Source organism: Maniola hyperantus, chromosome 20 (genome assembly GCF_902806685.2).
Source record: "Maniola hyperantus chromosome 20, iAphHyp1.2, whole genome shotgun sequence".
Lineage (NCBI taxonomy): Eukaryota > Metazoa > Arthropoda > Insecta > Lepidoptera > Nymphalidae > Maniola > Maniola hyperantus.
Window position 1 is genome coordinate 7378008 of NC_048555.1, and position 27838 is coordinate 7405845.

The 27838-nt window shown below is 35.8% G+C and overlaps 3 protein-coding genes across 4 annotated transcripts; 2 read left to right on the forward strand and 1 right to left on the reverse strand.

The window, feature by feature from the left end:
• The first annotated feature begins 53 nt into the window (after window positions 1–53).
• On the forward strand, window positions 54–8969 carry LOC117991873 (tripartite motif-containing protein 2-like). The gene is made up of 9 exons (XM_034979506.2): window positions 54–287; window positions 1720–1841; window positions 2523–2794; window positions 3597–3716; window positions 4542–4757; window positions 5062–5276; window positions 5700–5926; window positions 7036–7202; window positions 7934–8969. Exons 1-9 carry the CDS (start codon window positions 100–102, stop codon window positions 8408–8410), a joined length of 2004 nt encoding a protein of 667 aa, XP_034835397.1. The 5' UTR covers window positions 54–99; the 3' UTR covers window positions 8411–8969.
• A 67-nt stretch (window positions 8970–9036) lies between these two features.
• On the reverse strand, window positions 9037–15320 carry Rab19 (RAS oncogene family member Rab19). The gene is made up of 4 exons (XM_034979517.2): window positions 15019–15320; window positions 14866–14950; window positions 13533–13789; window positions 9037–12714 (listed from the first exon to the last, which is right to left on the reverse strand). The coding sequence occupies exons 1-4, from the start codon at window positions 15226–15228 to the stop codon at window positions 12613–12615; spliced, it is 654 nt and encodes a 217-aa protein (XP_034835408.1). The 5' UTR covers window positions 15229–15320; the 3' UTR covers window positions 9037–12612.
• A 1430-nt stretch (window positions 15321–16750) lies between these two features.
• Window positions 16751–24631, forward strand: PIG-K (Phosphatidylinositol glycan anchor biosynthesis class K). 2 transcript variants are annotated; one of them, XM_069505203.1, is made up of 8 exons: window positions 16751–16954; window positions 17448–17726; window positions 18321–18529; window positions 19270–19387; window positions 19648–19758; window positions 20547–20725; window positions 20887–21006; window positions 21180–24631. In XM_069505203.1, exons 1-7 carry the CDS (start codon window positions 16880–16882, stop codon window positions 20960–20962), a joined length of 1047 nt encoding a protein of 348 aa, XP_069361304.1. In that variant the 5' UTR covers window positions 16751–16879; the 3' UTR covers window positions 20963–21006; window positions 21180–24631. The 2 variants fall into 2 exon arrangements, with proteins under 2 accessions (XP_069361304.1, XP_034835401.1); XM_034979510.2 differs by lacking the exon at window positions 21180–24631 and having other exon boundaries at window positions 20887–21010.
• Window positions 24632–27838: the final 3207 nt, after the last annotated feature.

Genomic DNA, 27838 nt, shown 5'->3' on the forward strand with positions numbered 1-27838 from the left:
AGTGCCTAATCGTTATTTGAAATCGGTGTAATCTGTTTTGTTATAAAAACTGATATTGATTCAGTATTAATTGTTCAATGCTTTTAAAAAGGTGTCAAAATGGCGGAAAAAGTCAAGAAAAAGCCTAGTTTTTTTCTTAGTTTCAAAAGGCTTAACAGTCATAGAGTAGAGACTGGACTTCCGGAAACTCCACTATCGCAGACCGCACCACCTATGTATAGATCAACCAGTCAGATTGCATCTCGACAAATGAATTCTACTACATCAGACAATTCGAAGCCCAGAAAGTAAGTCTTTACCTAGGTATCATCGTCATCAACCCATCCCTGGCTCACTACTGAGCACAGGTCTCCTCTCAAAAGTCAGAATGAGAAGAGTCTACTACGCTGACCAAGAGCGGATTAGCAGACTTCACACACTTTTGAGAACATTACGGAGAACTCTCAACTATGCAGGTTCCTCACGATGTTTTCCTTCACCGTTAAAGCAAGTGATATTTTAATGGCTTAAAATGCACATAGGTAACTCCGAAAAGTTAGAGGTGCGTTCCCGGGATCGAACGCCCGGCCGCCGACGTCTTAACCGCCGCCGGTTATCAACGCTTTTTAAGTAGTTTAGGTACAAAATTACCTAAGTGATTATTTTGTAACTACTTATCGTACTTATTAGTATATAGTATAGTATAGATTCTTTTTTAAATCACATTTTTCGTTTTCCCGTCCTAAAAACCCTGTCTAGGCTGCAATCAGCGATATACATGGCGAATTTAATAATTCTAACCTATATCTCCAAAGTTGAAACTGAAAGAACAGTTAAGAAACTTGCTCAGTTAAGTAGGTAGGTACATAAATTCAAATTTAAAAAAAAATCCCTGTGCTCTCCTGCAGAGTTGATCTGTGTCTTCTGAACACGAAGTGATGAATCGAAAAAAAATCAGCGTGTGTTTACAAATTACGTCTAGTTGTAGAATGAGTTGTAGGTGTCTTCTTCTTTGATAAAATACTACCTATAGTTAGGTACTTATAGATTTCTTGTTTTACATAAGTAAAATTTTGTTCAACTTGACTGATAAGGGAGGGCTTAAAGGATTGTTAAAATGCAAAAATAATGTCTACTTGCTTCGCTATAAAAAAACTCAAAATTTTTGTATTAATAGCAAACATCGAAGATGTAAGTTGGCAGCGCTCGTGCTATGGCGAATTGCAATTCATGCGCCGATGCAAAATTTTCTACATAATTCCGATCACTTTGTCCATTTCAGTAGGTATCCATCCAAACTAAATATGAATCTTCTGAAACGCTCAATAGGGTTAGTTATGTTGTTAGTTCCTTTAGGAGATAATTAATATTATAAAGCACAAACCGCTTTTAATTATATATTCAGCGAGGAAAGCTTAAGTACCACGGAGTAGTAGATTAAATAGGAGACCTTCATTTATTAAAGAGGAATACGAAGGAATTACCTCATCTCATAACTGGCTTAGTAGCAACCACCCTACCATCAAGCGCCTCGATATCCTAATCTAGGTACCTACTTACTTAGGTTTACGGCCTCTCAAAAAATAGATAATAGGCATTTCCATTGTAGATTGCATCATTAATCAAATCATATCTCATCGAGATTATTAATCAAGTAATATCTCATCGAGATCGTGGCTATTAAACTTCTCATACGACCCGCAACACATGTAATTTTCAATGTAATTTTATTTGTCTTAGATTATCTGGTGGCATCAAAGATTTGATTCAGTGCGCCCTGTGCCTGGAAATTCTTACCAGACCTAAGATGTTGCCGTGCCAGCATACTTTCTGCTGTGCTTGTCTCAAAATTTACGTTGCTGGTGAGTTTTTAAATTATACATCTAAATTTATTAGAACATCTCATCATATCAACCCATCGCCCGCCGGCGCACGAGTCTCCTCTCACAATGAAAGGGTTTTTCCATGGTCTACTATGCTGGCCAAATGCGGTTTGGCAGACTAGAACATCTACTTACCATCTACTTACTGCCCTTGATCCAAATCCATCTTCTACAGTCCTAAGATCCACTGGTAAAATGGTTGCGCTATTCTACCAGAAAACCAAGTCAAGAGACACGGGATATCTGTCTATTCCTAAACCTAATGAGTGTCTGCAATTTTTGGTTCCTTCTCATCTTCTATGTTCTTCTTTCTTCTTCTCGGCTTCTTCTATAATACCTTCATTTTAGCGACGATATGCTTCATTTTCAAATACAGTAGTTGGCAGAGAATATTGTACATCGACTATTAGAAAGAGGTTTCGGCTTCGTACTGCTTTGTTTCTGTCACTCATACGTGACGTTTTGTCGGTCTCAACGACATAGAGAACGCTCTACGAAACCGCTATCTTTTTCTAAAGTTCGATGTACAAAATTTTCTGCCGGGTAGGTACTGTCAAACGGTTCTGGTACGGGTAGTATTAAAAACTTCAGATTTCTGATCTTCGTGGCCAGGGATCCGATATACCTTATTAAAGAATTTCCCAACTTCTAAAATTACAGATCTCCCATTATTCAACTGTCCGATCTGCCGTACACGAATACAAGTGCACAGCCCGGATTTCGTAGAAGATCTTCCATCTAACCTGTATATAGATACATTGCTGGCTATGGTTGGTGTTAACGAGGATAAGATGAAGCCAGACACCCCACCATTGTCACCAATGAACAATAACACGCAGAGTGTGGAGCTGTTTGCTGCCGGAGTGCGGTGTTCTCACTGTCGATCGATATGCGACAACTTTGACATATCTAACTGTGAACATTGCAAATCGGTACGTAATCCTAATCGTAGCTTATGAGAGCTCTGATGTATAGCGTATGGTTTAGGTAGGTAGCTAATTCATAACACTTTTAGCAAGTACTAAACATACGTAGGTACCTAAGTATGTTATCTAACATAGATCTTATTACAAACAATTCAGAATTGCACAAGGTGCTGACATAATATTTTCCCCCTTAAAATTTAAGATAGGCCTAAGTAGAAGTACCTACTTACCAGCTATATCTAATAAGTAACTAATTTGGAACAATTACTATTGTGCTTCAACAATAAAGCATTTATCATTGAGGAAGTGCTTGTACATCATAACTCATCATGATTATTATGATATAATGTAGTAAATATAATTATATATTAAAGCTAGTGATGTAACAATTATAGGATTCACGACCATAAGGGCGTAATTTGTATCACTACATATTAGAAACATGAAAACAATAGTAATCCCAAAGTAAGTAATTACTTAATTTTGTAATAATTTTGTCCTAAATTCCGTTTAAAAAGAATCTGCAGCCGTATGTAGGTATATTCATTATTTATCATTGTTTATCATTCTACCAAAAATATAACCCAGTATTACTTTACTTATTGTGAGTCACATCAATGTATTTATTTATAGCGTCATAAATAAGCATTTTCTTTATTTCTTTGAATACCAGAAAAGATTTAAACTGGACATTCTTACTACTTATCAAATATTTTTTATGGAAGACCAAAAACAAAGAAAAAATACGGGAAGCAAAGAACGAACAAAGAAGATTAAATTAAGGATGTAATAAAATAATTTGTTACAGAATTTCTGCAAAGTATGCTGGTTGCAGCATTTGGCAGACATGAGAACCCAGATGGGATCGATTTTGAAAGAACTCGACTCTGCCGCAAGTCGACTTGATCACAAAATTGAACATTATGAGGTAACCAATTACCCCCTTTAAGGGGTAAGTCCCATTTGATCCCTAGAACTTGACGTCATCGGCCAAAATGAGATCCTATCGACTGCGCCAATGTGATGTATTGAATAAAACACGTGCTATCGTAGACTCGTTTATTGGCGTAAGGCTCGGGGCGAGTGACAACTCTTTTAAAATCTAGCAACATTACAATCATGTATGTATGTATGTATGTATATACTTTATTGCACCACAGAAAAACAAATGACAATCATCATCATCATCAGACCAGACCCGTGCTCTGTAGTGAGCCGGCGATGAGTTGATCATGATGATGGTGATGATGAATTGTATTTGTGAATTTTATAATTATGAAATCACGGGTTTTCCTTGTTATCTAACCTACCCTTTCGCTGTAATTATCTTGATTATTTTTGTTTTGTTTGATATCGGTATCTATCCGCGTTACCTGCCTAGGTACTTCAAAAACTGCGCTTGAATGTCCTTAGTCCTTATCATTAGATTGTTTTCAACTTTTAAGGACCGATTCGATCGTATCATGGAAAAAATAAATATGTAAGTACCTACCTATATAGTAGGTATGTACCTAGAAGCCTAGAAGATAGATATACCTACTATATTTTTGTTGTTTGATAGATCGAATCGCCTTTAGACCTCTTACTTAGATCTCCGTTTATCGCGTCATGATACGCTGAGTCATCTCAATGGGTTTATACCTCTAGCACAGAATATATATTATATACCTCTAGAAGGAAGGGAAAGGGGAATATTAGTCTTAAGTATATTTTTAACTGGGCTTGATTTTCTTAATCCTTCTTAACTTTACAGGATAGATTCGACCGTATCATCGAACAAATAAACACAACGGCGGAAGAAAAGATCGATGTTATCCTCCAAGGAAAGATGGAGTTGTTGGGAGAAGCATCGGAGTTGCAGAAGTTGGGTGATATGACGGCTTTGGGATTGAAGTCGTCTTTGGCTGAGGCTCGCGACGTCGCTAAACGTGCTATGAACATGAAGGAGAATGTTGATGATGAAGAGCAGGTATGTGTAGTCCACGACAGGTCGAGATGGCAATCGGGGAGGTAACGCCCCGCACCACTCGCACAGCCCCCGCGCTAACCTGGTGCGGGCGACGTGTGGTTGTGCGGAGCGTACCCCTGCCTCATACCCGATTGCCACCTCGAGCTGTCACGTACTATAGGGATATTTGAAACTGAGAACTCATTTGATATTGAATAGGTCCAACTTTGAATTAAATTTCTGCAATTACGCCTTTTGATAGATGATTAAACATATGACCTAGATATACTTAATATGTCTCGATAAAAGTAAAAAAAAATTCTAGGTTATGACCTTCATAAATCTTCACACAAACACGTTACAACTTCTAACCGAAGTGTCCAAATGGGATGCGGAGAAGTACGCATTCGACAAAGAGAACTTCCGCATAGAATCTGACTCTACCACGCCTTATGATGCAGAATCGGACGACCCTCTGCCCGAGACTGCTAAACAAGACGATCCTATGGAGAGTGAAGCAAGCTTATCTCTGCATTATAGGTAAGTCATTAATGGTATGGCTAAATTATGGTCTAGGGACCGAATTATTTAGGTAAGACGACCACAATTCGAAAAAGAATCTCGTAGCCACATAAGGACTATAGCAAAGGTCTCCTAGTGTACCCTAAAGACTACTCAAAAATTATGGTAATAATAATTCATGGTTAGAGTTACAGGTAGGTTTTAAGTTTTTCCAACTTCTGATTGAAAATTCTGGAATTTGGACCTGTTACCGATCTACTTATAGATATTTTCCTATTTGCCAAACGCACCATGCTATTTCTAGGAAAAATTGTGTCATTTCAAGCAAAATACGTGTACAAAGTCAATTTAATTCGTCCTTGCATTGCATCTGGATAAAGTCGAAAACGAAGCGAAATTTGTACTTATCTACCTATCTCACTATTATCATCAATGTTCTAGATCCCGCAACTTCATCCCTCACTACATATGGCGTAAAACCTCCCGTCCCTCCGGAGTCGGCATCAGTCCATGGAACAACCACCTCTACATCTGCGGCATGGACAGCCACAGCGTGCTGGTGGTGGAGCGCGCGCAAGCCAAGATTGTCACCAGGCTCTCCTGTGATGAGATGCTATGCCCTGTGCATATTGCGTTTATGAAGAGCTTGGGAGAGATATATGTGACAGGTTAATGGTCATTATTTGTATTTTATGAGCCATTTTAAAGGATTCGATAGCTCTCTCTTTGTCTGCGTCGTATCTATATCCCTCATTATTAAGAGCCGTGATCCTGGTAGGGGTTTACCGTTTACTTGTGTGTTCCCTAATCCTTTGACTCGAATTCAGTATTATTTTAACTGTTAAGATTTTTTTTCAATATTGGTGCCATTACAAGTTAGACCTACTGCATCTCACCTGATGATGCAGCTTAAGATGGAATTGGCCCTAACTTGGATGGGCTATGGCAATTTTTTTACTAAACCCAAACCTCTTATCGGAAAGCTAACGGCACGGCTTTGCCGATTATTTTATTTAGTATGCAAAAACTACTGGAATTGGCTGGGAATGGAGATATATTATATCCTGGATTAAAACATAGGCAACTTTTTATCCCAGAAAATCAAAGAGTTCACACGGGATTTTTAAAAAACCTAAGTAAGTATATCCACGGCAACGAAGGCGCGGGCGTCAGCTAGAAAGTACCTAAGTAATAAGTTTTTATCCTACTACTCCTCAAAACATTGGTCCCTACCGACTTAAAAAACATGATGAGTAGGTATGTGCATGAAAAGTGCTTAACGATTTGATTGAATATCCGGCACCGTTCCGCGCGTGCCATGAATATTTAAAGCAAAATTGCATTTTCAGCGATTTGCTTCGGATATTTAAATACTTGACGTCATTTTAAACCTAAACTGTAGAGAAAGTTTTCCTCTTTTCAACCTTCTAATAGGTACATCATCACCATGATCAACCCATAACCAGCTCACTACAGAGCACGGGTCTTCTCTTAAAGTGAGAAGGGTTTGGTCATAGTCTACCACGCTGGCTAAGTGCGGATTGGCAGACTTCACACACCTTTGAGAACACTATGGAGAACTCTCAGGCAAGCACGATTTTTTCTTTCACCGTTAAAGCAAGTGATATTTAATTACTTAAAACGTGAACGTTAGAGGTGTGTGCACGGGATCGAACCGACTCCGATTAGGAGACGGACGTCCTATCACAGCTTTTAAAACCTATTTCGTAATATTATGAGGTCGAATTACTCACCAACAATAACAAACTTGTTCTAGATAAATGGAAGCATTGTGTCCACGTATTCTCAAAGGATGGCGACTACCTCCGGTCTATAGGGCAGAAGGGCAGTCGGGCTGGCATGTTCCGATCGCCAGAGGGCATAGCGACAGACAACGCTCAGCACCACATTTACGTCGTCGACACTGGCAATGATAGAGTTCAGGTGTGGTCATCATCATCATAATCAACCCATCGGCCGGCTCACTACAGAGCACGGGTCTCCTCTCAGATTGAGAAGGGTTTCGGCCATAGTCCACCACGCTGGCCATGTGCGGATTGGTAGACTTCACACACCTTTGAGAACATTATGGAGAACTCTCAGGCATGCAGGTTTCCTTACGATGTTTTCCTTCACCGTTAAAGCAAGTGATATTTAATTACTTAAAACGCACATAACTCCGAAAAGATACAGGTGCGTGCCCGGGGTCGAACCCCCGACCTCTGATTAGAAGGCGGACGTCCTAACCACTACGCTATCACAGCTTCACACAGGTATGGTCAGCATTTTTAAATAGCAGACATCCCGACAAAAGTAATAGGCTTCCGACGGTCAAGCACGTAGATTTTTGCTTGACCCAAGTATTTACGTGCTTTTGACGGTGATTGATGCGATTTTATATTTTTGCTTGACGAGACAGTGGTCGAGATATGAGAAAAGTGCCGTTTGATCAAGCTGCTTGACGGACGCATCAGACGGCTTGATGAACAAAACTATGTGCCATCCAGCCGCTTGCCAGTCTCGGAACCTCTTAAATTTTTATCTCTGCCTGGACATTAGATGAATTACCAAAGTACCTAGTACTCTTAAAATAAAGGTTTTAATTTTTTTGTAATTTTACATCAAACTAAGCTAAAACTAATGAACTCACAGGATACTTAAATGTCCACTTACAGGTCATCGAGTGTGACGGAAAATTCGTAGACCAATACGGAGTAGCGACCAAACAGCAAGCAATTCATACATCTAGCCTTTGGGAGACCAAAGAAATGTTGTGCACCGAATTCAACGGACCCACTGCAGTGGCCGTAACCAACGACCGCGTAATCGTCCTCGACAGTGGAAACAGACGAGTCAAAGTTTATAATAAACAAGATAAGAGCAAAATTGTCGAGTTTGGCTCGCTAGGGCAGAGAAAAGGGCAATTTAGACAACCAGAATGTTTAGCAGTCGACCCTATGGGTTTTATCCTAGTGGGGGATTCTGGAAACTGCCGCGTACAAGTATTTAAACCTAATGGACAATTGGTAAGGGTTTTTGGAAGGTTGGGCAGTGAGCCGGGTAAGTTTGGGTGGATTTCTGGTATTTATGTGACGAAACAATTGGATATCATTGTTAGCGATACGAAGAATCATAGCGTTAATTTCTTTTAGAGTGTAAACTGTTAAGTATCGATGATTTAAATAATTACAAATTAAAGTATAAGCATCTTATACAGTACCTACGCGGCCAAAAGTAATGTACATCGACCTTTAAAAGGAGATAGCAGATTTGTAGAGCGCTGTCCCTGTCGTTGTGACAGCCAAAACGGCATATACCTAGGTATGAATGAAGGAAACAACGCTCTAAAAAGCCGAAATGTCATTCTAAAGGCCGATGTACATTACTTTGGGCCGCGTACTGTACTAGCTAATTTACCTACCTATAGCCCGCGTCAGGTGGCGATGGTATTCAGGGTATGAGGCGGCGGGACGCCCCGCACACCTACACCGGATAAGCGCGAGGGCTGTGAGGGCCGTTCCCTCCCCGACTACTATTTCAACCTGTCACGTACTTTACTTAATACTTACCAGCGATCCAAGTCATCTGGATTGCTACTAGAAAGTGAAAATTTATTGCTGGTTATTCTATTCCATTTAAAATTAGTAGGTATATTTTTTTAGAATATATTTTACTGTTTTTTAAATATAAATGAAAACCAACTTTTTATAACAGAAACATATTTATTTAAAAACATATTTATTAACATTTTGTTAGATCATTTTATTTGATCGGTTTTATTATGTAAAATAAAATACAATAATATATACAAAAGTGTTATTATTATCAACATATCTGTGTTCTGAGTAAGTATTAATAAATTAATATACTAGAACTAATAGAACCGTTTTATTGTAGGGATTCCTAACCACATAACGTCTAACATTTATTAATTTTTTCTATTTAATATTAAGTTTTATTAAATAAATAGGTATATAATATTTTATTAACTAAATCAGTTTTAGGTTAGGACCGAAACACAAAACTGCGTTGCGACGTCGCGTCGTGACGCTAATTTTTAACTCAAAAAACTGTGATTTTGCGTCGCAAATCGTCTTGATAACCAACTAAACCATTCATGGAACTATTTATTTTATTTTATTTTTATTTTTCAAGTACCAAAATAATAGTTACAAAGTAATAATAAATTAAGTATGCCTAAGTATTGGACGTATACATATTTGGTTATTGAAGGTTTGTTCAGTATCATGGATAGCAAAAAGCATCTTGTACGTCTGTTATTATCCATACTATCAATACTTCCATACTAATATTATAAATGCGAAAGTGTGTCTGTCTGTCTGCTAGCTTTTCACGGCAGATCCGTTCAACCGATTTTAATGAACAAATTTCATTACAAAGAGAGAAAATCAAAGAGTTCCCAAGAGATTTTTAAAAACCTAAATCCACGCTATCGAGGTCGCAGGCATCATCTAGTAAGTAATAAAGTAACATCACTGCGCGATGGAAATCAATTCGTAACTTTTTGCGAAACGTCATTGTAGCTTGCAGATTTGACGATGCGGACGGACCCGCATCGCAGTTTTGTGTTTTGACTCTTAGTTTCATAATTCTATGGCCGATCGTAACAGCTCGTGCATTAAACCCAAACCGACTCTCACGAGGCGAATTTATCACACAAAATCCGAGATTCGAATGCTCAAGGCATATATTATGCCATAATGGCAATGCTGCTACGTGTCTTGTCTAAAATGCTTCAAAGTAACTGAATTCAACTTTAACTCCAGTGCATAGTGTACTAACATGAAAAAGACTCAAATAATGGGGATCCGCACTGCAAATTTATCCTGGCAAATGGCGCATAAGCGAATAAATTGTACATGAACCTTAAGAAAGAGATAACGGTTTCGTAGAGCGTTGTCTCTGTTGTACGAATGACAGAGACCATCGCTCTACAAAGTCAAATTCTCATTCTAAAGGTCGATGTATACTGTAGTATATCATCTGTGCAACCGGCTATAGTGAGCTGTCAAACGCCATAATTTTATTTGTACGAACTTCAAGGTATCCATCCATACAATATCTTTAAATTAATTCCAATCGTATCGATATCAACAATTCTTAGCAAAGCTCCAACCAAAACCAACAATGGTGATTTCAATTTGACATTGGCTGGACCTCTTGTAGCGCCCTCTGGGATCAGTGTTGCCTGTGGATCCCCATTCCAGGGAATTACTTACGCAGTGAAGATAAAAAGTACAATACTTTGGAACGTTTTTCATATTTTCAAACATACTCTCGGCTTGAGGTGTATTTTTTAAAATATGTCTTAATTTTACATAAATAAATTTCATCTACGCACAGTTTAATTTTTGATTTCATCAAAACGTGAGAAACAGCAATTCTGTGATTAAAACTGAAAAAAAAAAATCAATATACACACTTGCAAATAGTGAAGTGAACAATATTTACAACACATAATGGTGCTTATACGATTTTATAACCGTACAGGCAATAATTTCAATGAAATATGAAAAAAGTTTGTATATTTTTACAAATTTAGTAACATATTATTATGGCGTGTGTTTCAGTCTCGAATAGGTGGCACAAATTAGGGTTGCCGGAAAATCGATAGATAGTCTATCGTAGGACACCAAATTACTCATAAAAACGATTGTGCTATCGATAACGTACTTAGCACCAATACTACCAAAGTAATATTTAAAAACAAGAGGGCCGATGGTATCTATAGAATATTATATCGATAGAATAATCGATTTTATGTGTAATTGGGGTGAACTCTTATCGATTTTCTGCAACACTAATAAGTACAAAATAATATGTTCTATTCTATAATTAGGTATTTACACTATCGAAACTGACTGACGACCTTACAAATTAAGATAGATACACTTAAAAGTAATGAGATTTTTCTTTACAATTAAATCAATATTAAAGCCATCACAAAATTGAATTATGATTTGTGACTGTTAACTGTAAACTAAGATTTATCAACTAAACACACAGGAGTTTAACTAAACTTTTAAAAGAACTGGGGCTAAGCTGCGTTGGCACTTGGCTGACCCTCCTATAGGTGGACAGACGACATCAAACGAGAAAAGGCATTCCTTTCCTTCCAAGTAGAACCACCAAGATACTTCGGCGGTTGCTCTTTTCAAACATTGCCGCCACTATAAACTCTGTCGGTGTGCCTTACGCTTTACAGTTTAGTTAAACTTTTGTTTACATACAAACAGATTAATGACTAATGTGTATGTATGGTTTTATAATAATATAGAGGTAGTGTTAATTGCTCAAGTTTTATTTATTTAGAACATTGCTTTTTAAATTCATTATAGGCAATAAATGAAATAGCTATTTTAAATGGAAAAAATTGACTTTTTTCATTTTAAAATACGTGAATAACTTTTGAGTAAATCTTACATTTTTCCTTATAAATAATTCAAAGAAGCATCTAAAAATAAATATGCATAAGTAGAGATTCACATTAGAGTGTTATAGCACCTTGGTTGGTAAGAAAATTTAATGAAATCTATCATTTTACTGGTGACTTGTGACTGTTTTACCTATCGCTTGTCATACTGCATAGCTAACATGATACAACATTGGTAAGGCTGAAGGCACATTGCCTCAAAGTAGAAGCACTGCGATACGAACTGTTAAGCTGGCAGTCGACCTAATGTGCGCCGAATCGAAACGCGTTGATTGAAATTGGTATGACAAACAATTCGATTCGGCACATCACTGATTGCAGAAGTTCTGCAGTAAACATCATCATCATGATCAACCTATCGCCGGCGCACTACTGAGAACTACTGGCCATGTGCGGATTTGCAGACTTCACACACCTTTGACACATGACCACTCATGATGTTTTCCTTCACCGTCAAAGCAAGTCATATTTAATTTCTTAAAATGCACATAACTTCGAAAAGTTAGAGGTGCGTGCCCGGGATCGAACCCCCGACCTCCCATATAGGAGGCGCGCCTCTTAACCACTAGCTAGTCTGTAAGCAACATATGTAAGCTGTGAGTAAACAATGGTGGTGAATTATTGCGATTCGCTAGTGGACGCCAGCCTTTAAGTTACAGAATTCGCAAGCGCAAACCGAACCTAACATTAGTAATATATAATATTAATTATTATATACTGGTCTTATAATTCATTTAACTACACAGTATTCCGAATAATATTATGATTAAATCCATTACAATATTTACAAAGTGTTCATAGCCATTGAAATTGTGACATAAAAAAATATTTGGTTATCATCCAGGCTCTAAATGTAAGAATAAAAGAAATTGCAGATTGTCCTAGTATACAATGATTTACCTAAGAGGACCTACACGGTTGACACCTACTTACAGAATGACTGTCGCCGAGTACTACTGAGTCTGATTCTGCCGGTGGGCCTTCGCTGCTGTCGTGCTGTCTCTGAAATAAGTATATTTATATAAATAGTAGCTGATGCCCGCGACTTTGTCCGCGTAGATTTAGGTTTTTGAAATGCCGTGGGAACTCTTTGATTTTCCGGGATAAAAAGTAGCCTATGTCACTCTCCAGGTCTTCAACTATACCCATGCAAAAATCACGTCGATCTATTGCTCCGTTGCGACGTGATTCAAGGACAAACCAACAAACAAACACACTTTCGCATTTATAATATGGGTACTGATAAATAAGTATGACTAGACTAACGCGATTAGGGTATGCCGATTATAGGCATAGAGCATAACTAAAGTAGCCGACAGGAAATATTGTAGGTAATTTTTTTTAAAATTCAGATATAGTGCCCGGCAAACAACTTGGATCAGAAGTGGCATAGTGGGAGAAAATTTACGAATTGGGTAAGCGAAAGTAGACACATTAACCAATCGCGTACACCCGCCATTCGCCAGCCAATCGCGTCAATGCTCCAGTTGTTACCCGGGCACTGTACAAGTTAGCCCTTTACTGCAATCTCACCTGGTGGTAAGTGACGATGCAGTCTAAGATGGACGCGGGCTAACCTGTAAAGGGTACGGCAGTTTTTAATAAACCTCGCACACACACTTCTCTAACTTTTCGGAGTTGTGAAGTCTACCAATCCGCACATGACCAGGGTGGTGGACTATGGCCAAACCCTTCTCACCGAGATCTCATCTGAGAGGAGACCCGTGCTCTGCAGTGAGCAGGTGATGGGTTGATCATGATGATCATGAAGTTATTTGTGGCAAATGGATGGAAAATCTTTAGTAAATTTACTAAGTTACCTTTAACTCTGTCGCCAAACTCCGGAAGGTATCCTCTACATTAGTGTTATCCTTAGCAGATGTCTCCATCACAAACATAATCTCAGGAACATAACGACAAAATGACTTTGGTTCATCCTGTTCCACCTCCCGTTGATCCGTGAGGTCACACTTGTTCCCTATTAAGGACACAATGACGTTGGATGAAGTGTAACGTCTCACTTCTTCTATCCACTTTTGTAGAGAGAGAAATGTGGATCGTTTCGTTATGTCATACACTGAAAAGAAAGAGCCATCAAATGTGACTAAATTATTTCTATACTATACTAGCTTATGCTAGCGACTTCGTCCGCGTGGGCCACACACATTTCAAACCCCTATTTTACCCCCTTAGGGATTGAATTTTCAAAAATCCTTTCTTATCAGATGCCTATGTCATAATAGCTATCTGCATGCCAAATTTCAGCCCGATCCCTCCAGTAGTTTGGGCTGTGCGTTGATAGATCAGTTAGTCAGTCAGTCACCTTTTTCTTATATATATTTAAAGATAAATCCATACTAATATTATTGTAAATTATAAATGTGTATATAAGTATACTTATTCCCTTTCTCTGCCTATCTGCTTAACTGATTTTGATGAAACCTGGTACAGATTGTATCCTAATGACATAGGCTACTTTTTAACTTTTCTAGTACCCAAGCAATGTCACAGAGATTCGGATAGTTTGTCATAAACTAGAAAACATGGTTGTTATGTAAGTAAATAGGAAACCTCACAATGTTAGAATAGCTTTAAGTTGAGTTTGTATAATACTTAAGATAACATCGCACATATGTACATTAGAAATACTCGGCAATACAAAATGTATAGGTATTATATTGCAAATTAATTCATGAACTAATATAAAATAGTAATAATATTATATGCTGAAATGTGTCATGTTACAGTAACATGTTTTATTAGTACATAATGATAATAAAAGACAGATAACGAGTATGTTTTGGTTTTGTTAAGGTTGAGCCATTATTTAGTACAGATTTTTTGTATCGCAAGTCATACCAGAATACTAAATACTAGAGAGGTATTTATTCTATATTATCAAAATCTAGAAGTCCAGAAAAGGCCTATAGTTAAGTAAGTAAATTGAGGAATTATGAATTCCAAAAGTTTCCCAACTGGGAATCAACCAACTTGCATCCCAAAACCACAGCACACGCTACTGTACTATTTAGAAATACACAAGTAGGAAACAAAAACTTGTAAAAGCAATACACTCATAATTTCACTAGTCAGTCAATAGTTTCCTAGTAGCTGCAAATAATGTAAAATGGCTAATTATACAACTAAACATACCTATAATTACTCCGTTCGCTGACCGATAGTAACTTTGTGTTATTGTCCTGAACCTTTCCTGCCCTGCTGTGTCCCATATCTGAAGCTGATTTTGTCACAATTAATACATTTTTACACAGAATTTAGACAAATTCAGAGAGAATTGCTACGTACCTTGACCTTCTTCCCGTCTACTATTAAAGTTTTCATTGAAAAGTCTACGCCTATTGTATTGCCGTGTCTTTCTATGAAATTACCGGATTTCAAACGTTGCACAATACACGTTTTTCCAGTACCACAGTCCCCAATGAGCACTATTTTAAATAGATAATCGAACTGTTCGTCTGGAACACTCATCAAAGTGTTAGGATTGCGGCTGCTCATGGCTACAATTTATAATTAATTTTTCAACAAATTATGTTTACGTTGTTCACTTGACGACCATTTGTTGTTGCTTTTCAAACGTAGTGAATTAGTATATTATCTATGGTAGTGAACACCGAGTGAATATCTAGTCTAGTGAATAGTGATTCTCTTTGGCTTTTCTGGCTCTTTGTACAAAAACTCCTCACGCGCCATTTTAACTTTTTGTTTTGTGTCAAATTTCATGTCAAAAGTACAATTTTTATTCTATGGGTTGGTGATTGATGATTAATGAGCAGTGTTGCCAAACTAGTGAATTTTCCACTAAAACTGGTGGTTTCAACCCCCCTCTTATTACCGAATTATTGCTTTTAGTGGCTATTGGATTTTTCTAGTGGTTTAATAGAATTCAGTTTCAAAACTCAACCTCTGAACTACGTTACACGGCTCAGAATACATAATAGTACAGGTATAGTGAGCGACAAATTGAATTGGCAATCGGCGAGGAAACGCCCCGCACACCTTCACAAGGCCGTGCTAACCCAATGCTAGGGCGAGCGCGAGTGACGTGAGGGTGTGCGGGGCATCCCCCAGACTTATACCCCGATCGCAATCTCAACCTGTCGCGCACTATAGTTATTCCGTAGACCAGCCAGCGGGACATTCCGTACGAAGGATGTCAGCGGGACCCTATTAATAAGCTTCCATTGCCCGGACTCTGTCAGTCCGTCTGTCTGTCAGTGGGCTGGATCTCATGGATCGTGTGAGGTAGAGTTGAAATGTATATTTCTATTGCCTCTACGCTATAACAACGGTGCGGTGCGGTGCAATTCGGTTCACTGTGGTGTGCTGCGGTGCGGTGCGGTCCAGTGCGGTGCGGTCCAGTTTGCTGCAGTGCGTTGCAGTGTGATGCACTGCACTGTGGTGACTGGTGGTGTGCTGCGATGCACTTCGCTGCGGTGCGGTACGGTGTGGTGCGCTGCGGTGCGGTACGGTGTGGTGTGCTGCGGTGCGGTGCACTGCGGTGTGGGGTGGTGCACATTAACAATTTTTAGGGGGTCGCCACGACACTAAGTGTCTGGCAATGCATGACGTGATTTCTTAAATAGGTACTATTCCAAAGAAAAAATTTGGATTTTATAACTACTTTAAAGTAAAAAAAATTACACCATTATTACCTGTTAGCTCCCAAAGCCACCATGATCTAAATTTCATAGTCACTGATCGTTCCTCCTTGTGTTGATTAGGGACAATACGCTAGAAACTTTCACGTTTTTATAATAATATCGAATGTGTGGCATGCACCAGCTGGCTCGCTGTCTATATTGTTTTGTATCATACCTAAAGAGTAATTATTATTGTTTAGTGGAATATTTAGTAATTTTGAGATTAAAGCCGTTTTTAATTCTTAGTGGTTTTCAGGTGGGTTTAGATAACTTGTTGCATTTGGTGGATAGTTCATTGAACCATTGACTGTTGGCAACACTGTTGATGAGGATACTCATTTCATCAGGTTCAAAAAGGCTAACACCCAGAGCCGTAAATCCAGTTAAAAAAAGATATTCATTTGAAGTTGACATTTTTAAATTTCTTATCGGTCTCCAAGATTTTAAATAATAAATACCTAATTATTCAAATAAAACTGAGAATAATTAAGATCCATTTCCATAAAATGGCAAGATCTATGAAGAAAGTTTTATTAATCTTTACATTAATGTTTTCCTTTTATCTAACTATTGCTGTTGAGGTACAGTATTTATTGAATATTTCGTAAAAAATACAAAAAAACCGGCCAAGTACAAGTCAGGCTCGCGCAACGAGGGTTCCGTACTACAGTCGTATTTTTTCGACATTTTGCACAATAATTCAAAAACTATGATGGCATAAAAATAAATAAAAATCTGGTTTAGAATGCACAGGTGAAGATCTTTCATACCCCACTTGATATAGTTATCTTATTACGGAAATTGAAAATACTAATTATTATCATGACCACAATTTTTTTTTGTATCATGTAACCACAAATTCACGGTTTTCAGATTTTTTCCCTGTACGTCTGCTATAAGATCTATCTACCTGCCAAATTTCATGATTCTACGTCAACGGGAAGTACCCTGTAGGTTTCTTGACAGACCCACAGACAGACAGACAACAAAGTGATCCTATAAGGGTTCCGTTTTTCCTTTTGAGGTACAGAACCCTAAAAACGAACTTTTATTTTTCTACAAAGATAATTTTAGATTCCAGAACAGTTTCAAAAGTCAAACCACACAAATAACTGGGCAGTTTTGGTGGATACATCTAGATTTTGGTTTAACTATCGCCATGTAGCCAATGTGTTATCAATATACCGAAGTGTGAAGCGGCTAGGAATTCCTGATAGCCAGATAATACTGATGATATCTGACGATATGGCCTGTAACCCTAGGAATCCGCGGCCGGCAACTATTTTTAATAATGCGATGGAACAAATTAATGTTTATGGTGATGATGTTGAAGTGGACTATAGAGGCTATGAGGTATTGTTAAATTTGTTATTATTATTAACTAATTTTTACTCTTGAGCCATGTTTTGGTTTTAGTTCCTCTTGACAGAACAACATAGAATGTAAGTTACCTACACTAAAAAAAATTCATCAAGGCCCTTAACTGTAACTTCTGAGTGACCTAGTCATCAGAGAAAAAATCAATAAGCTTTATAAAACTCCAGATCTTATCTAGGCAAAGTGCATAACATCCTGTCTGAAAATCTTGGTAAAAACATTCTGGTCTTAGAATCTACCATCTTTACATATATTAGGCCACTTTAGATAGAAGCAAAAATAATCAAAACTTATATTTAATCTTAAGGTATTTTTATTTTTTACTAGCTGATGCCCGCGACATCGTACGCGTGGATTTAGGTTTTTAAAAATCCTGTGGGAACTCTCGAATTTTCCAGGATAAAAAGTAGCCTATGTCCTTCCCCGGGTTGCAAGCTACCTCTGTACCAAATTTCGTCAAAATCGGTTGAACGGTTGAGCCGTGAAAAGCTAGCAGACAGACAGACAGACAGACAGACACACTTTCGCATTTATAATATTAGTATGGATTTTATTCTTCTATTAATTCAGGTTTCAGTAGAAAATTTTGTACGACTTCTAACTGGACGTGTGCCACCAGACACACCAAGGTCTAAGCGTCTCCTCACTGATGAAGGCAGCAATATACTCATATACCTCACAGGACACGGTGGAGACGGGTTCCTCAAGTTTCAAGACTCTGAGGAAATAACAAGCCAGGAGCTTGCTGATGCGCTTGAGCAAATGTGGCAGAAAAGAAGGTATCTATTTTATATACCACTACTATATCATCTTACAAATAAAAAATTTGACAATCAGGAAGCGTAAAATTTTACCTATTCTGAAAAAATATTTGAGTTTGAGTTTGAGATTAACTGACCTCAGTTTGTCCTATACATAATAATCACTACCCATATTATAAATGTGAAAGAGTGTTTGTTTGTTGGTTTGTTGCTTTGTCCTTCAATCACATCTCAACGGAGCAACAGATTGATGTGATTTTTTGCATGGGTATAGTTAGACAACACTTTGCAGCTATGGACTATATTTGTCGCTACTAAATAGCATTAACAGTCGCTTCAGTACTGAGTGAACATCATCTCACAAATTTTTCGTCACTGGCAGCAAGCGTACCATAGCTTAGTAGCCAGAGCGTCGGGTGCGATCCCAGGAGACGCGGGTTCGATTCCTGCCAGTCCGCAATTTTTGATATTTTCATTTCTAAATAATTTTAAATACTAAAATTATTTAGAAATGTCCTTGAAGTGTAGGTGAAATACTAAAAAAATAAAAATAAAAAATCCTGCCAGCTACTGTAGCTAAGTTGAAATATCGAAAAAGCTGATTGCTTTTTCGATATTTATTGTGGTACATAACCATTGCTTACATTTAAATTAATCTTGTGTTTGGATTGGAAAATATGTGCAGACTACAGAGTGATAGTTTGTAGTATTGACAAAACTTAAATCATCAAAGCAAGATGCATTATTTTTGTCCTCAGATACAATGAGATTTTCTTCATAATAGACACATGCCAGGCTTCTTCAATGTATGAGAAGTTCTATTCACCAAACATACTAGCCACAGCCAGTAGTTTAGTTGGTGAAGACTCACTTTCGGTAAGTGATATGATATATAGCTGATAGATATAGATGATGATATGATATGATAGCTGATATATAGATGATATGATAGCTGATAACCGTTGCTAGCTACGACAATAACGATGCGCTACGCTATAGGCACGGCAGCGGTTTTCAGTTACGTTAAGCTATAGCGGACACATGTCTACTAGTAAGGCCTTAGGGCAGATCCGCCACTGAGTTTGACTTAACCTTACCTTATTGAATGTATTATACAAGAAATTGTACTATTTCAGCACCATGTCGACTCTGCGATAGGAGTGTATATAATTGATAGATACACATATTATGTTCTGGAGTTTCTGGAAAATGTTCATCCCAACAGTAAGAAGACCATGGCAGAATTTGTAAGTAATTGTTATCATCTTTATAAGCTCCTTTGAAAGAACCAACTTGAAATGCTATTACAAATATTATAATTAATAAAAATGATTTTTGTTGCAAAAAATGCAATGCTAGTAATGCAAAAACTACATGAACTAAAGTTGCTCAGTTTGAAAACTATGTACCAACTTTAATTAAAAATTGAACTAGCACAATTATTACAGTATAGTTCTTGCATTTCACGAAGGCCACTGAACTCATGCTTTTTTTTTAAATAGATATAGCGAGCAAACGAGCAGGCGGGTCACCTGATGTTAAGTGATTACCACCGCCCATGAACATTTGCAGCACCAGAGGAGCCATGCTTTTGCTTAAGTCGTATCGGTATACGTAAGGTACACTAAATGTGTGCGTTTGACAGCGCTTGCTCGCGACTGATTGGTCCGACATGCACGCACACTTACGCAATGACCATGCAAACGACGTTACCACAAGTTCGCCTTCGTGAATTGCAAGAACTGTACCAACAGACACAAGTGCAGTATGTGAATGTGTTATGTGTGCCAGCTTTTGTTTACACATGCACAGGTGTACTTTAAGTTCACATAATCAATCTTTATGATTATTTTACAATATTTTTGTAAATTGACAATCAAAATGTGTACAAAGGTAAAGTTAGGCTAATGGTAAACTCCCTCCTTTCGCATGTAACTTTGTAACGATCAGTTTGTTTTCGCATTTTATCTCGTCTCATTGGCCTTACTTTACCTACTTTGAATAAGACATGTGAAAAGTTAAGTTTTTCTTGCAGCTCGAAGTGTGTCCAAAGAGCGCCTGTTTATCAACCGTCGGTGTTCGCAGAGATCTGTTTAAGCGAGACCCCAGCAAAGTGCCCATAACAGATTTCTTTGGCTCCGTTAGACCTGTTATCATAACAACAGATCCTATTGACATTCAAGACATACCTAAGAGAAAGAAAAATGTTTCATTGTAAGTTATGCATGCGTAAAACGCGTAAAATTTAACTTTTTAGCGTAAATTTCATGTCAAAAATTACGATTTTTACATGACAGTTGACCCATAGTTAAAATGGCGCGTGAGGAGTTATTTTGTACGTACTATACTTAGGTAATTGTCATTATTTGTTGCAGAAACAAAACCAAAGTTCAAGAAAAATGGGAATACCTGCCACAATTCCCTGTGCATCTAGTCAAGACTACTGTATAAGTTAATTATTTGTTACAATAATAATTTAAATTAAAGTATTAAAGGTTAGTAGGTATATTTTAAATTTAGTTTTTTATTGAGTACCTATATTAGGTATCTCATAATCGAATTCATAATCAACCCATCGCTGTCTCACTGCTGAGCACAGGTTTCCTCTCATAATGGGAAAGGTGATAAGTAATTAATTTAACTTAATTAATCTGTTTTTTCTGCACAGCCGGAGAGTTACCTAACAATTATAATTCACTTCAAATTCGGCGAGGTAAGGCAAAGGAAAAGGAAACTGGCAATTAATATCAAATCTGGAAATAAGTCAACATCAAGTTTGGTTATATAACTTAAGATCTATACCTAGATCTTAAAATATAAGTATAACTTAAGATATTTTGTACTATGACTTTGCTCAGACTTTAGACGAGACAGCTATACTGCTGGCATAAAGTCTCGTTTAAATGTTTAAAGGCTGAGCACAAAGTAGGTACGCTCTATAGATTAATATAGGGTCAGCAAAAAAATTAAACACTGTCTTATTTTGAATGAAACTCATATTTATTCTCTATAAGTACTAAGAATAAAATTTTCATTAACATCATTTAACACAACCGATTCGATAGTTGGGAATCAACACATAAGCAACACACACACTCTCAAATTGATATGAGATCAAAATCTAAAGGACTATAGCACCATTTCAGTTACTATCTAGGCCATTCTTTTTGGTCTAACATTCTTTCCATAAAACTATTACAGTCAAAAACAATGTGTAAATTATACAGTCAGCTTCAAAATTATGACGTGATCCTAAAGGTCGATCCACACAGGCCGGTGGCACTGCCGGCTGCTTAACTATAAGAAAGCCGCTAGAGAAAAGCCGGACTTGCCGGCTCTGAATCGATTTTGCACTAGAAAAACTAACCACACTAGCACTATCAGAAAGCTGCGAACGAACTGTCCACAGTTCACCCGCTACCGGCGGCCTCAGCGGCAAAATGGCCGCCGGTTTTATTGCGACTGCCGCAAAAACCGGGGCCGAGGCCGCCGGCATGGCCGCCGGGCTGTGTGGATCGACCTTAAGAATCTAAAACTACGAGTTTAAAAACCTCGCCTAAGGGTCGGTATTTAAACTCACACTCACTTAAAATCCAAATTACAAAATCATGGTACCTAATAACATAATTTATGAGCTTAGATTAAATATATTTTATGCTGACTGTACTCACATTACAACCTTGCCATCTATTAAATTAATATAATATGTAACTCGAACCGTCAAAATGGTTAGGTTGTACGTTTACATACTGTTGCTGTTGACCGTACAATAAAGTCTTATTCTACAAAGTTTTAAAGGATAATATAATAATTATTATTATGGTTTTATTTATATTATAATGTACTTTTATTTAACAGCGGCGCAAGATTATAGAAATATGAAAGTAATTCCACATTAAAATTAGCATGCGACCGATTTTAGATTGACTTTTTCGTTCGACCGATTATTATGCAAACAGTTTGCACGATAAAATTACGACACTTGAAAATCGGTTTCGGACACGTAGTTTTAATATTTTCTTTACTTACAATAATATTAACTGTATTAATTCAACATCATCATTAAAGATTTCGGCAAATCTGGGCTAAGCCAAAAAATTGTTGAAAAGTTGCTTTATTTACCTTTTAAGGTGATCGCATACCAGAGCAATAAGAGACTCATTTTTCAGTACTGTAAATGCGAGTGACAGACTCAGCTGCATCTATTGCTAGAACATCAGCATTTTCTTGATGCTACTAAATAAGAGTAGGTATGTGGTCAGAGGCCGTAGTATAAGATTTTAAATGTCGAATTGATGAATTCAATGATCAAAACACTTTAGCATTAAAGTAAAATGAACCTTAATGGCCTTGTTTTAATGCTCAAGTTTAAACAAATATCTACCAGCGCTCCAAGCGGAAAAATTAAAATCTACGGTAGGTAAGGTACTGAATGTACCTACTTAAAATCAGTTGGATTTTTAGATGAATTTTAGGTTGACGTTATTTTGTTTTGACTGTCGAATTTTACAAACGTGGGGAGATGTAAAATCGTATACTAAGCACACAGATTTTTATTATATTTTTTTAATTGCGTCTCTTGTGGGTCTTTGGTGATCACCTTTATATTGCTATGAATAAATGCTTGTTTAAATACAAAGTGAATATTTATAACTTTTTACTATAAGTAAACAATTCTGTTTATAATGAAAGTAAGGTACTATTATGTACAGTTTAAGTTTACTTATATTGTTTATTTTCTTCCATTTTATTTAGAAACTTTTACTTTATGTAATTTCAACAAACATGTGCTTACGGTTTGTTAAGTTTTCATACAACGTATGAGAACCTAGTACCTAACATAAAAGATAAAAATCCTTTTTAACTCTATAACAAAACATTATGATACAAAATGTTTATTTTCTTTATTAAAAGAATAAAGATATTATACCTAAGGTATCTGAATGATGTTTGTTCAGAAAAAAAAAATAGGACTCCACCCAGCATTAAGGATGGACACTCATTTTTTTTTAATCAACTAAGTAAGTATATTCGTAAATGTTCTAAGGCAATCTAAGAGAGCGAAAATAATTTAAAAAATCCTAAAGGTTTAACTTATCTAACAAAAAATTATGGTAGAAACATACTATAATAATTAATTTAACAGGAGAGGCTATTAAATCTTTGCACATAATCTGACTAAGTTCGTAATTAAAAATTTAATTTCTCATTATTAGGTATATGATCTTAGCAAGCTACGACTAGGTTATTTGATTTATAAAAATGGTTTGTATGGGCTAAATGTTATAGTATCGAAATTAAATATAAAAATTACTTATACATATTATACATAAATCCATTTTATAAATTAATACCGTTTTATAAGACAGATATTTAATATAAACAATGTAATGGAATAGATATTTATAATTACTTTATAGGGTATAGTTAATAATCTCCTGGAGATGCGTATTGTAACCATTTCGTATTCTTAATTCAATAAGCCAATTATCATACTTAAAAATATATATATCAGGATGATAATAAAATACTGTGTAATGCCAAAAAAACCGAAACTTTTAAATCGAAACTCTTCATAAATAAAGCATAATGTAATAATTCGAATTCCGAAGTTAATTTACTTGTAATTTTAGATGCATTAGGTATTTTTTTTAAAAATAGTGATAGAGACCTTTAATAGTGTGATAGAAAGTAAAGACGTAACAAACAATATAATATTATGTCGAATGTCGATACAATAATTCATTCAGGTATCTATGAGGCACAGACCATTAGGCTTAGTGGTTTGTGCTGTGTGATAGTTTTGTTACCTAGTTTAGAAACTAACAAAACCATAACTATCTATATATAACATTAATATTTTTTTCTATATGTTTGCGTAGATAAAACAAACTAAAAATGAAAAAATATAAAAAAATAACGTTTACTTACGTATAAGTTTTCAATATTTTTTTTATATACTAAATTTGTACTTGTACTTACGTTATCCTGTGATCATTTATTATAATAAGCATTTAATCATTTTGTCTACTTACAAAATTATGTATTAAATACATAAATATTTATACATTATTTATGTAATAAATATTTACAGAGGTAAAAATCAGGCAAAATTAAAAATAAATTTTTGATATAAATTGAGGTCAGGCTGTATATTTTTTACCTTAGTACTTTCGGAAAATTAAGAAAGAATTGATCAGTGTTGCGACCTCGATACAGAACCTTGTATAGAAAAGTTAAAAACCTAAATCCACGCTAAAAATATCGCGGGTAAAACCTAGTTTTAAATATTAAAATAGGTACTGTGTCAGCACACATGCGTTACGTTAATGTGGCTACAAACATTGTTGCTATGCGTGTATAAGATAAATGGTTAGAGTTGCTATTTATTTCTTGAAATTGCTACTAAACTCTTTAGATTTTGCTTAAGAATTAATTCTAAACCATTGACATTTTATTTGTAAACAGAGGCACGTCAAAATGATAGACAAAATACTACAGACGTAACAGATAATATATAGCAGCTAATCCAAAGGTCTTACATGGTGAAATTGATTTTATTATATTTTAGAAGTAAAGTAATTGTAGATTTAAATAGAGTATAATGTGGAATTTGAAGTATATAAATTTAGTAGAGTTTAAACTCTATCGACTCTATTGAATTTAATCTTTAGATGGTATCACTATATTTTTATACAGAGGGTGGGAGTTAATCCCAGCCTATAAATGGCTCTGCTTTGACGGTAGAGATCATTAATTTTCCTATTTTTAATAAGAAGCTGTGACATACCTACAGGTACGAATATTGTTGATTTTATATTTCTATTGTTATACTATGTATGTTGTTTTATGTGTTGGTTAATGTGTAATTTATTATACATCTGGTATTCCTTTGTAATAGTTTATGCTTATACCCTATGTGGGTTGGATATGTTATGGTAATACCTACCATAGTTGTATCTATTTTTCAATAATTGTGAATAGACACCGCCGAGTTTTTTCTTGCCAGTTCTTTCTCTCGGTAGATATGCTTTTTCGAACTGGCGGTAGATTTTTCTTAAAGGAAATAATAAATTATATAATGATAAAGCAATAATTAATGGTAAAGATAAACTTTGATTTGGAGGGACTTTTCCCTGAATAAAACAGTTTATTTCCTTATACAATCTTTTATTTTGTTTTCTACCTTCAACCACGCCCTAGCTTTTTGATAACGAACTAAGGTTTAGGCTCTCAGTAGGTGATTCCTGACTCTATTGTCTCTATACTTCTGAGGCTAATCTAGCATCAGAAGTGGGATACGATATGGCTGAATTGTTTGTGCCTTTTCTAATGCAGTTTGTACAGTTTCAGAAATACCGGCGAATTCGGATGGCTTTGTGAAAAGCCATCAAAGATGTTCCAACAGGCGTTGTGATGACTGACGTCCACGAGAGGTACCACAATGGACATTGGATACCCTAAATCTGGAAATCTTAATATGAAAATATGGTATGAAAACAAAAGTGAAAGTGAATTAAAACTTTTTTGCAAGACAATTTTTCAGGCAGGTAGGCCTTAGAAAGTTTTATTGCGTAATCATGGACCTATTAATACTCTGTGTAATGTAGTAACACAGTTTCATAGTACCTGTCGTCATTTTATTTGTTTTAAAACTAATTGTATTATAGAAATAAAGATGTGGGTACTAAATAAATAAAAATTTTGCGGGTAATTTTGTGTTCAGTATAGATGTTCTGTTTCAATGACTCAGATTAATGTTTGAAGGTGTTTAATCGCATGATGTCCCAGCTAGTAACACAAATCGATATTACGTAAATTAATGTTAAAAATTTGCAGGTAGTTAGTTGGTATGAAATTTTTATTAAATGATCATACGATAAAATGTGGTTAAATGTCAGACTGACCGAGCGGTGAAAAACTAAAGCAAGTTTGTCAGTAAATATTTACTGATGATTAATTTGTGTTCTATTTTAATTTACGTCTGACGTCTAGCCGTATATTCGTAATTTATATGATAGTGATGTTGACATTGAATCATTGAATATTGTTTTACGAGTGATGAGTCATCTTACTTTTTTTTTAGTTATGTTCTTGAGGCATTTCCTATGTAAGTACTTCGAGAACGAAGTACTTTTCAGGTTGGCCGAATAGATATATATATAATTTATTTATGTGTTACATAATGACAGAGAGAAAAGAAGGAAAAAAAGAACCAAAAAAAAAAAAGAAAAAAAAAAAAAAAATTTTGTTGTAATTGTTTCAAATTAAGAACAATACAGAAATACATATTGCATCATTCGTTAAATATTGATGATTCATTGATCAGAAACGCGATTAGCGTGGCCATTTTTGTAAATTTGCTATTGACTTTGCATCGGAGTTCTCACTCGCGAAACGTAGAGATGAAAGATTGTGATACCTACCTACAATAATTAAGAAATTTTGTTGGAGTTTATTTTTGTAGTTTTTATATAAGGATAGGTTAGGCTGCTGATGTCTTATCCTGTTGCTATGCCGCTAAGTCTAGTAGCTACTGATTGTTTGATGTCATTGTTTTTTTATATATACCCACCGTTATGTAATGTGATGTAATGGAGCTGCCAATCCACACTTGGCCAGCGTGGTGGACTATGGTTAAACCTGAAACTTAAATTTAGAATATTGGAATTTAGAGATTATTGACTACCCACTTGTGTTTAATATTTTTTAATGCCGTATTTTGTTGTTTTGTTTGAATAATACTTTTGATTTTTTGACGTTTTTGATGTTTGAAGTGTTTAACTATTTTTGATATTGATTACTTCTTTGACGATCTTTTTAATGTAAATTATTTTTGTGGTATTTTTTGACATTTTAGTTTTTGATACCTACCTTTATGTTTTTATTTACGATCTTTTTGGATTTTTATATTTTATTGTGGAAAAATGTTTTGGTATTTATTTAAAAAGGAAGGTTGTTGGCACATCATTGGATGTGGGAAGCAACAAATGTTTTTGTATAGTCCAAGGACTGATTGCAGATAGACAAAAAGAGATTGAATAGAAAATATTTTTGAAAGTAAATAACGATAATTAGATAAGTTTACTCTTTGATTATTTTTACTTCTTCTAACATAGTAGTTAGTTTTGTTTTGATATATCTTACATATAATTACTTTTTATATACCTACCCTTTGTTTTTGACTTTGGTACTTTAGGAGTAAGAGTCGATGGTATTTTATTATTTTTGCAAAATTATTAACTTGAAATTGAAAAAAAGTTCTTATGATTTAACTTATTTTGAAATATTAATATTTTTGTAACTTTTTCATTTTGATGGTTCTTT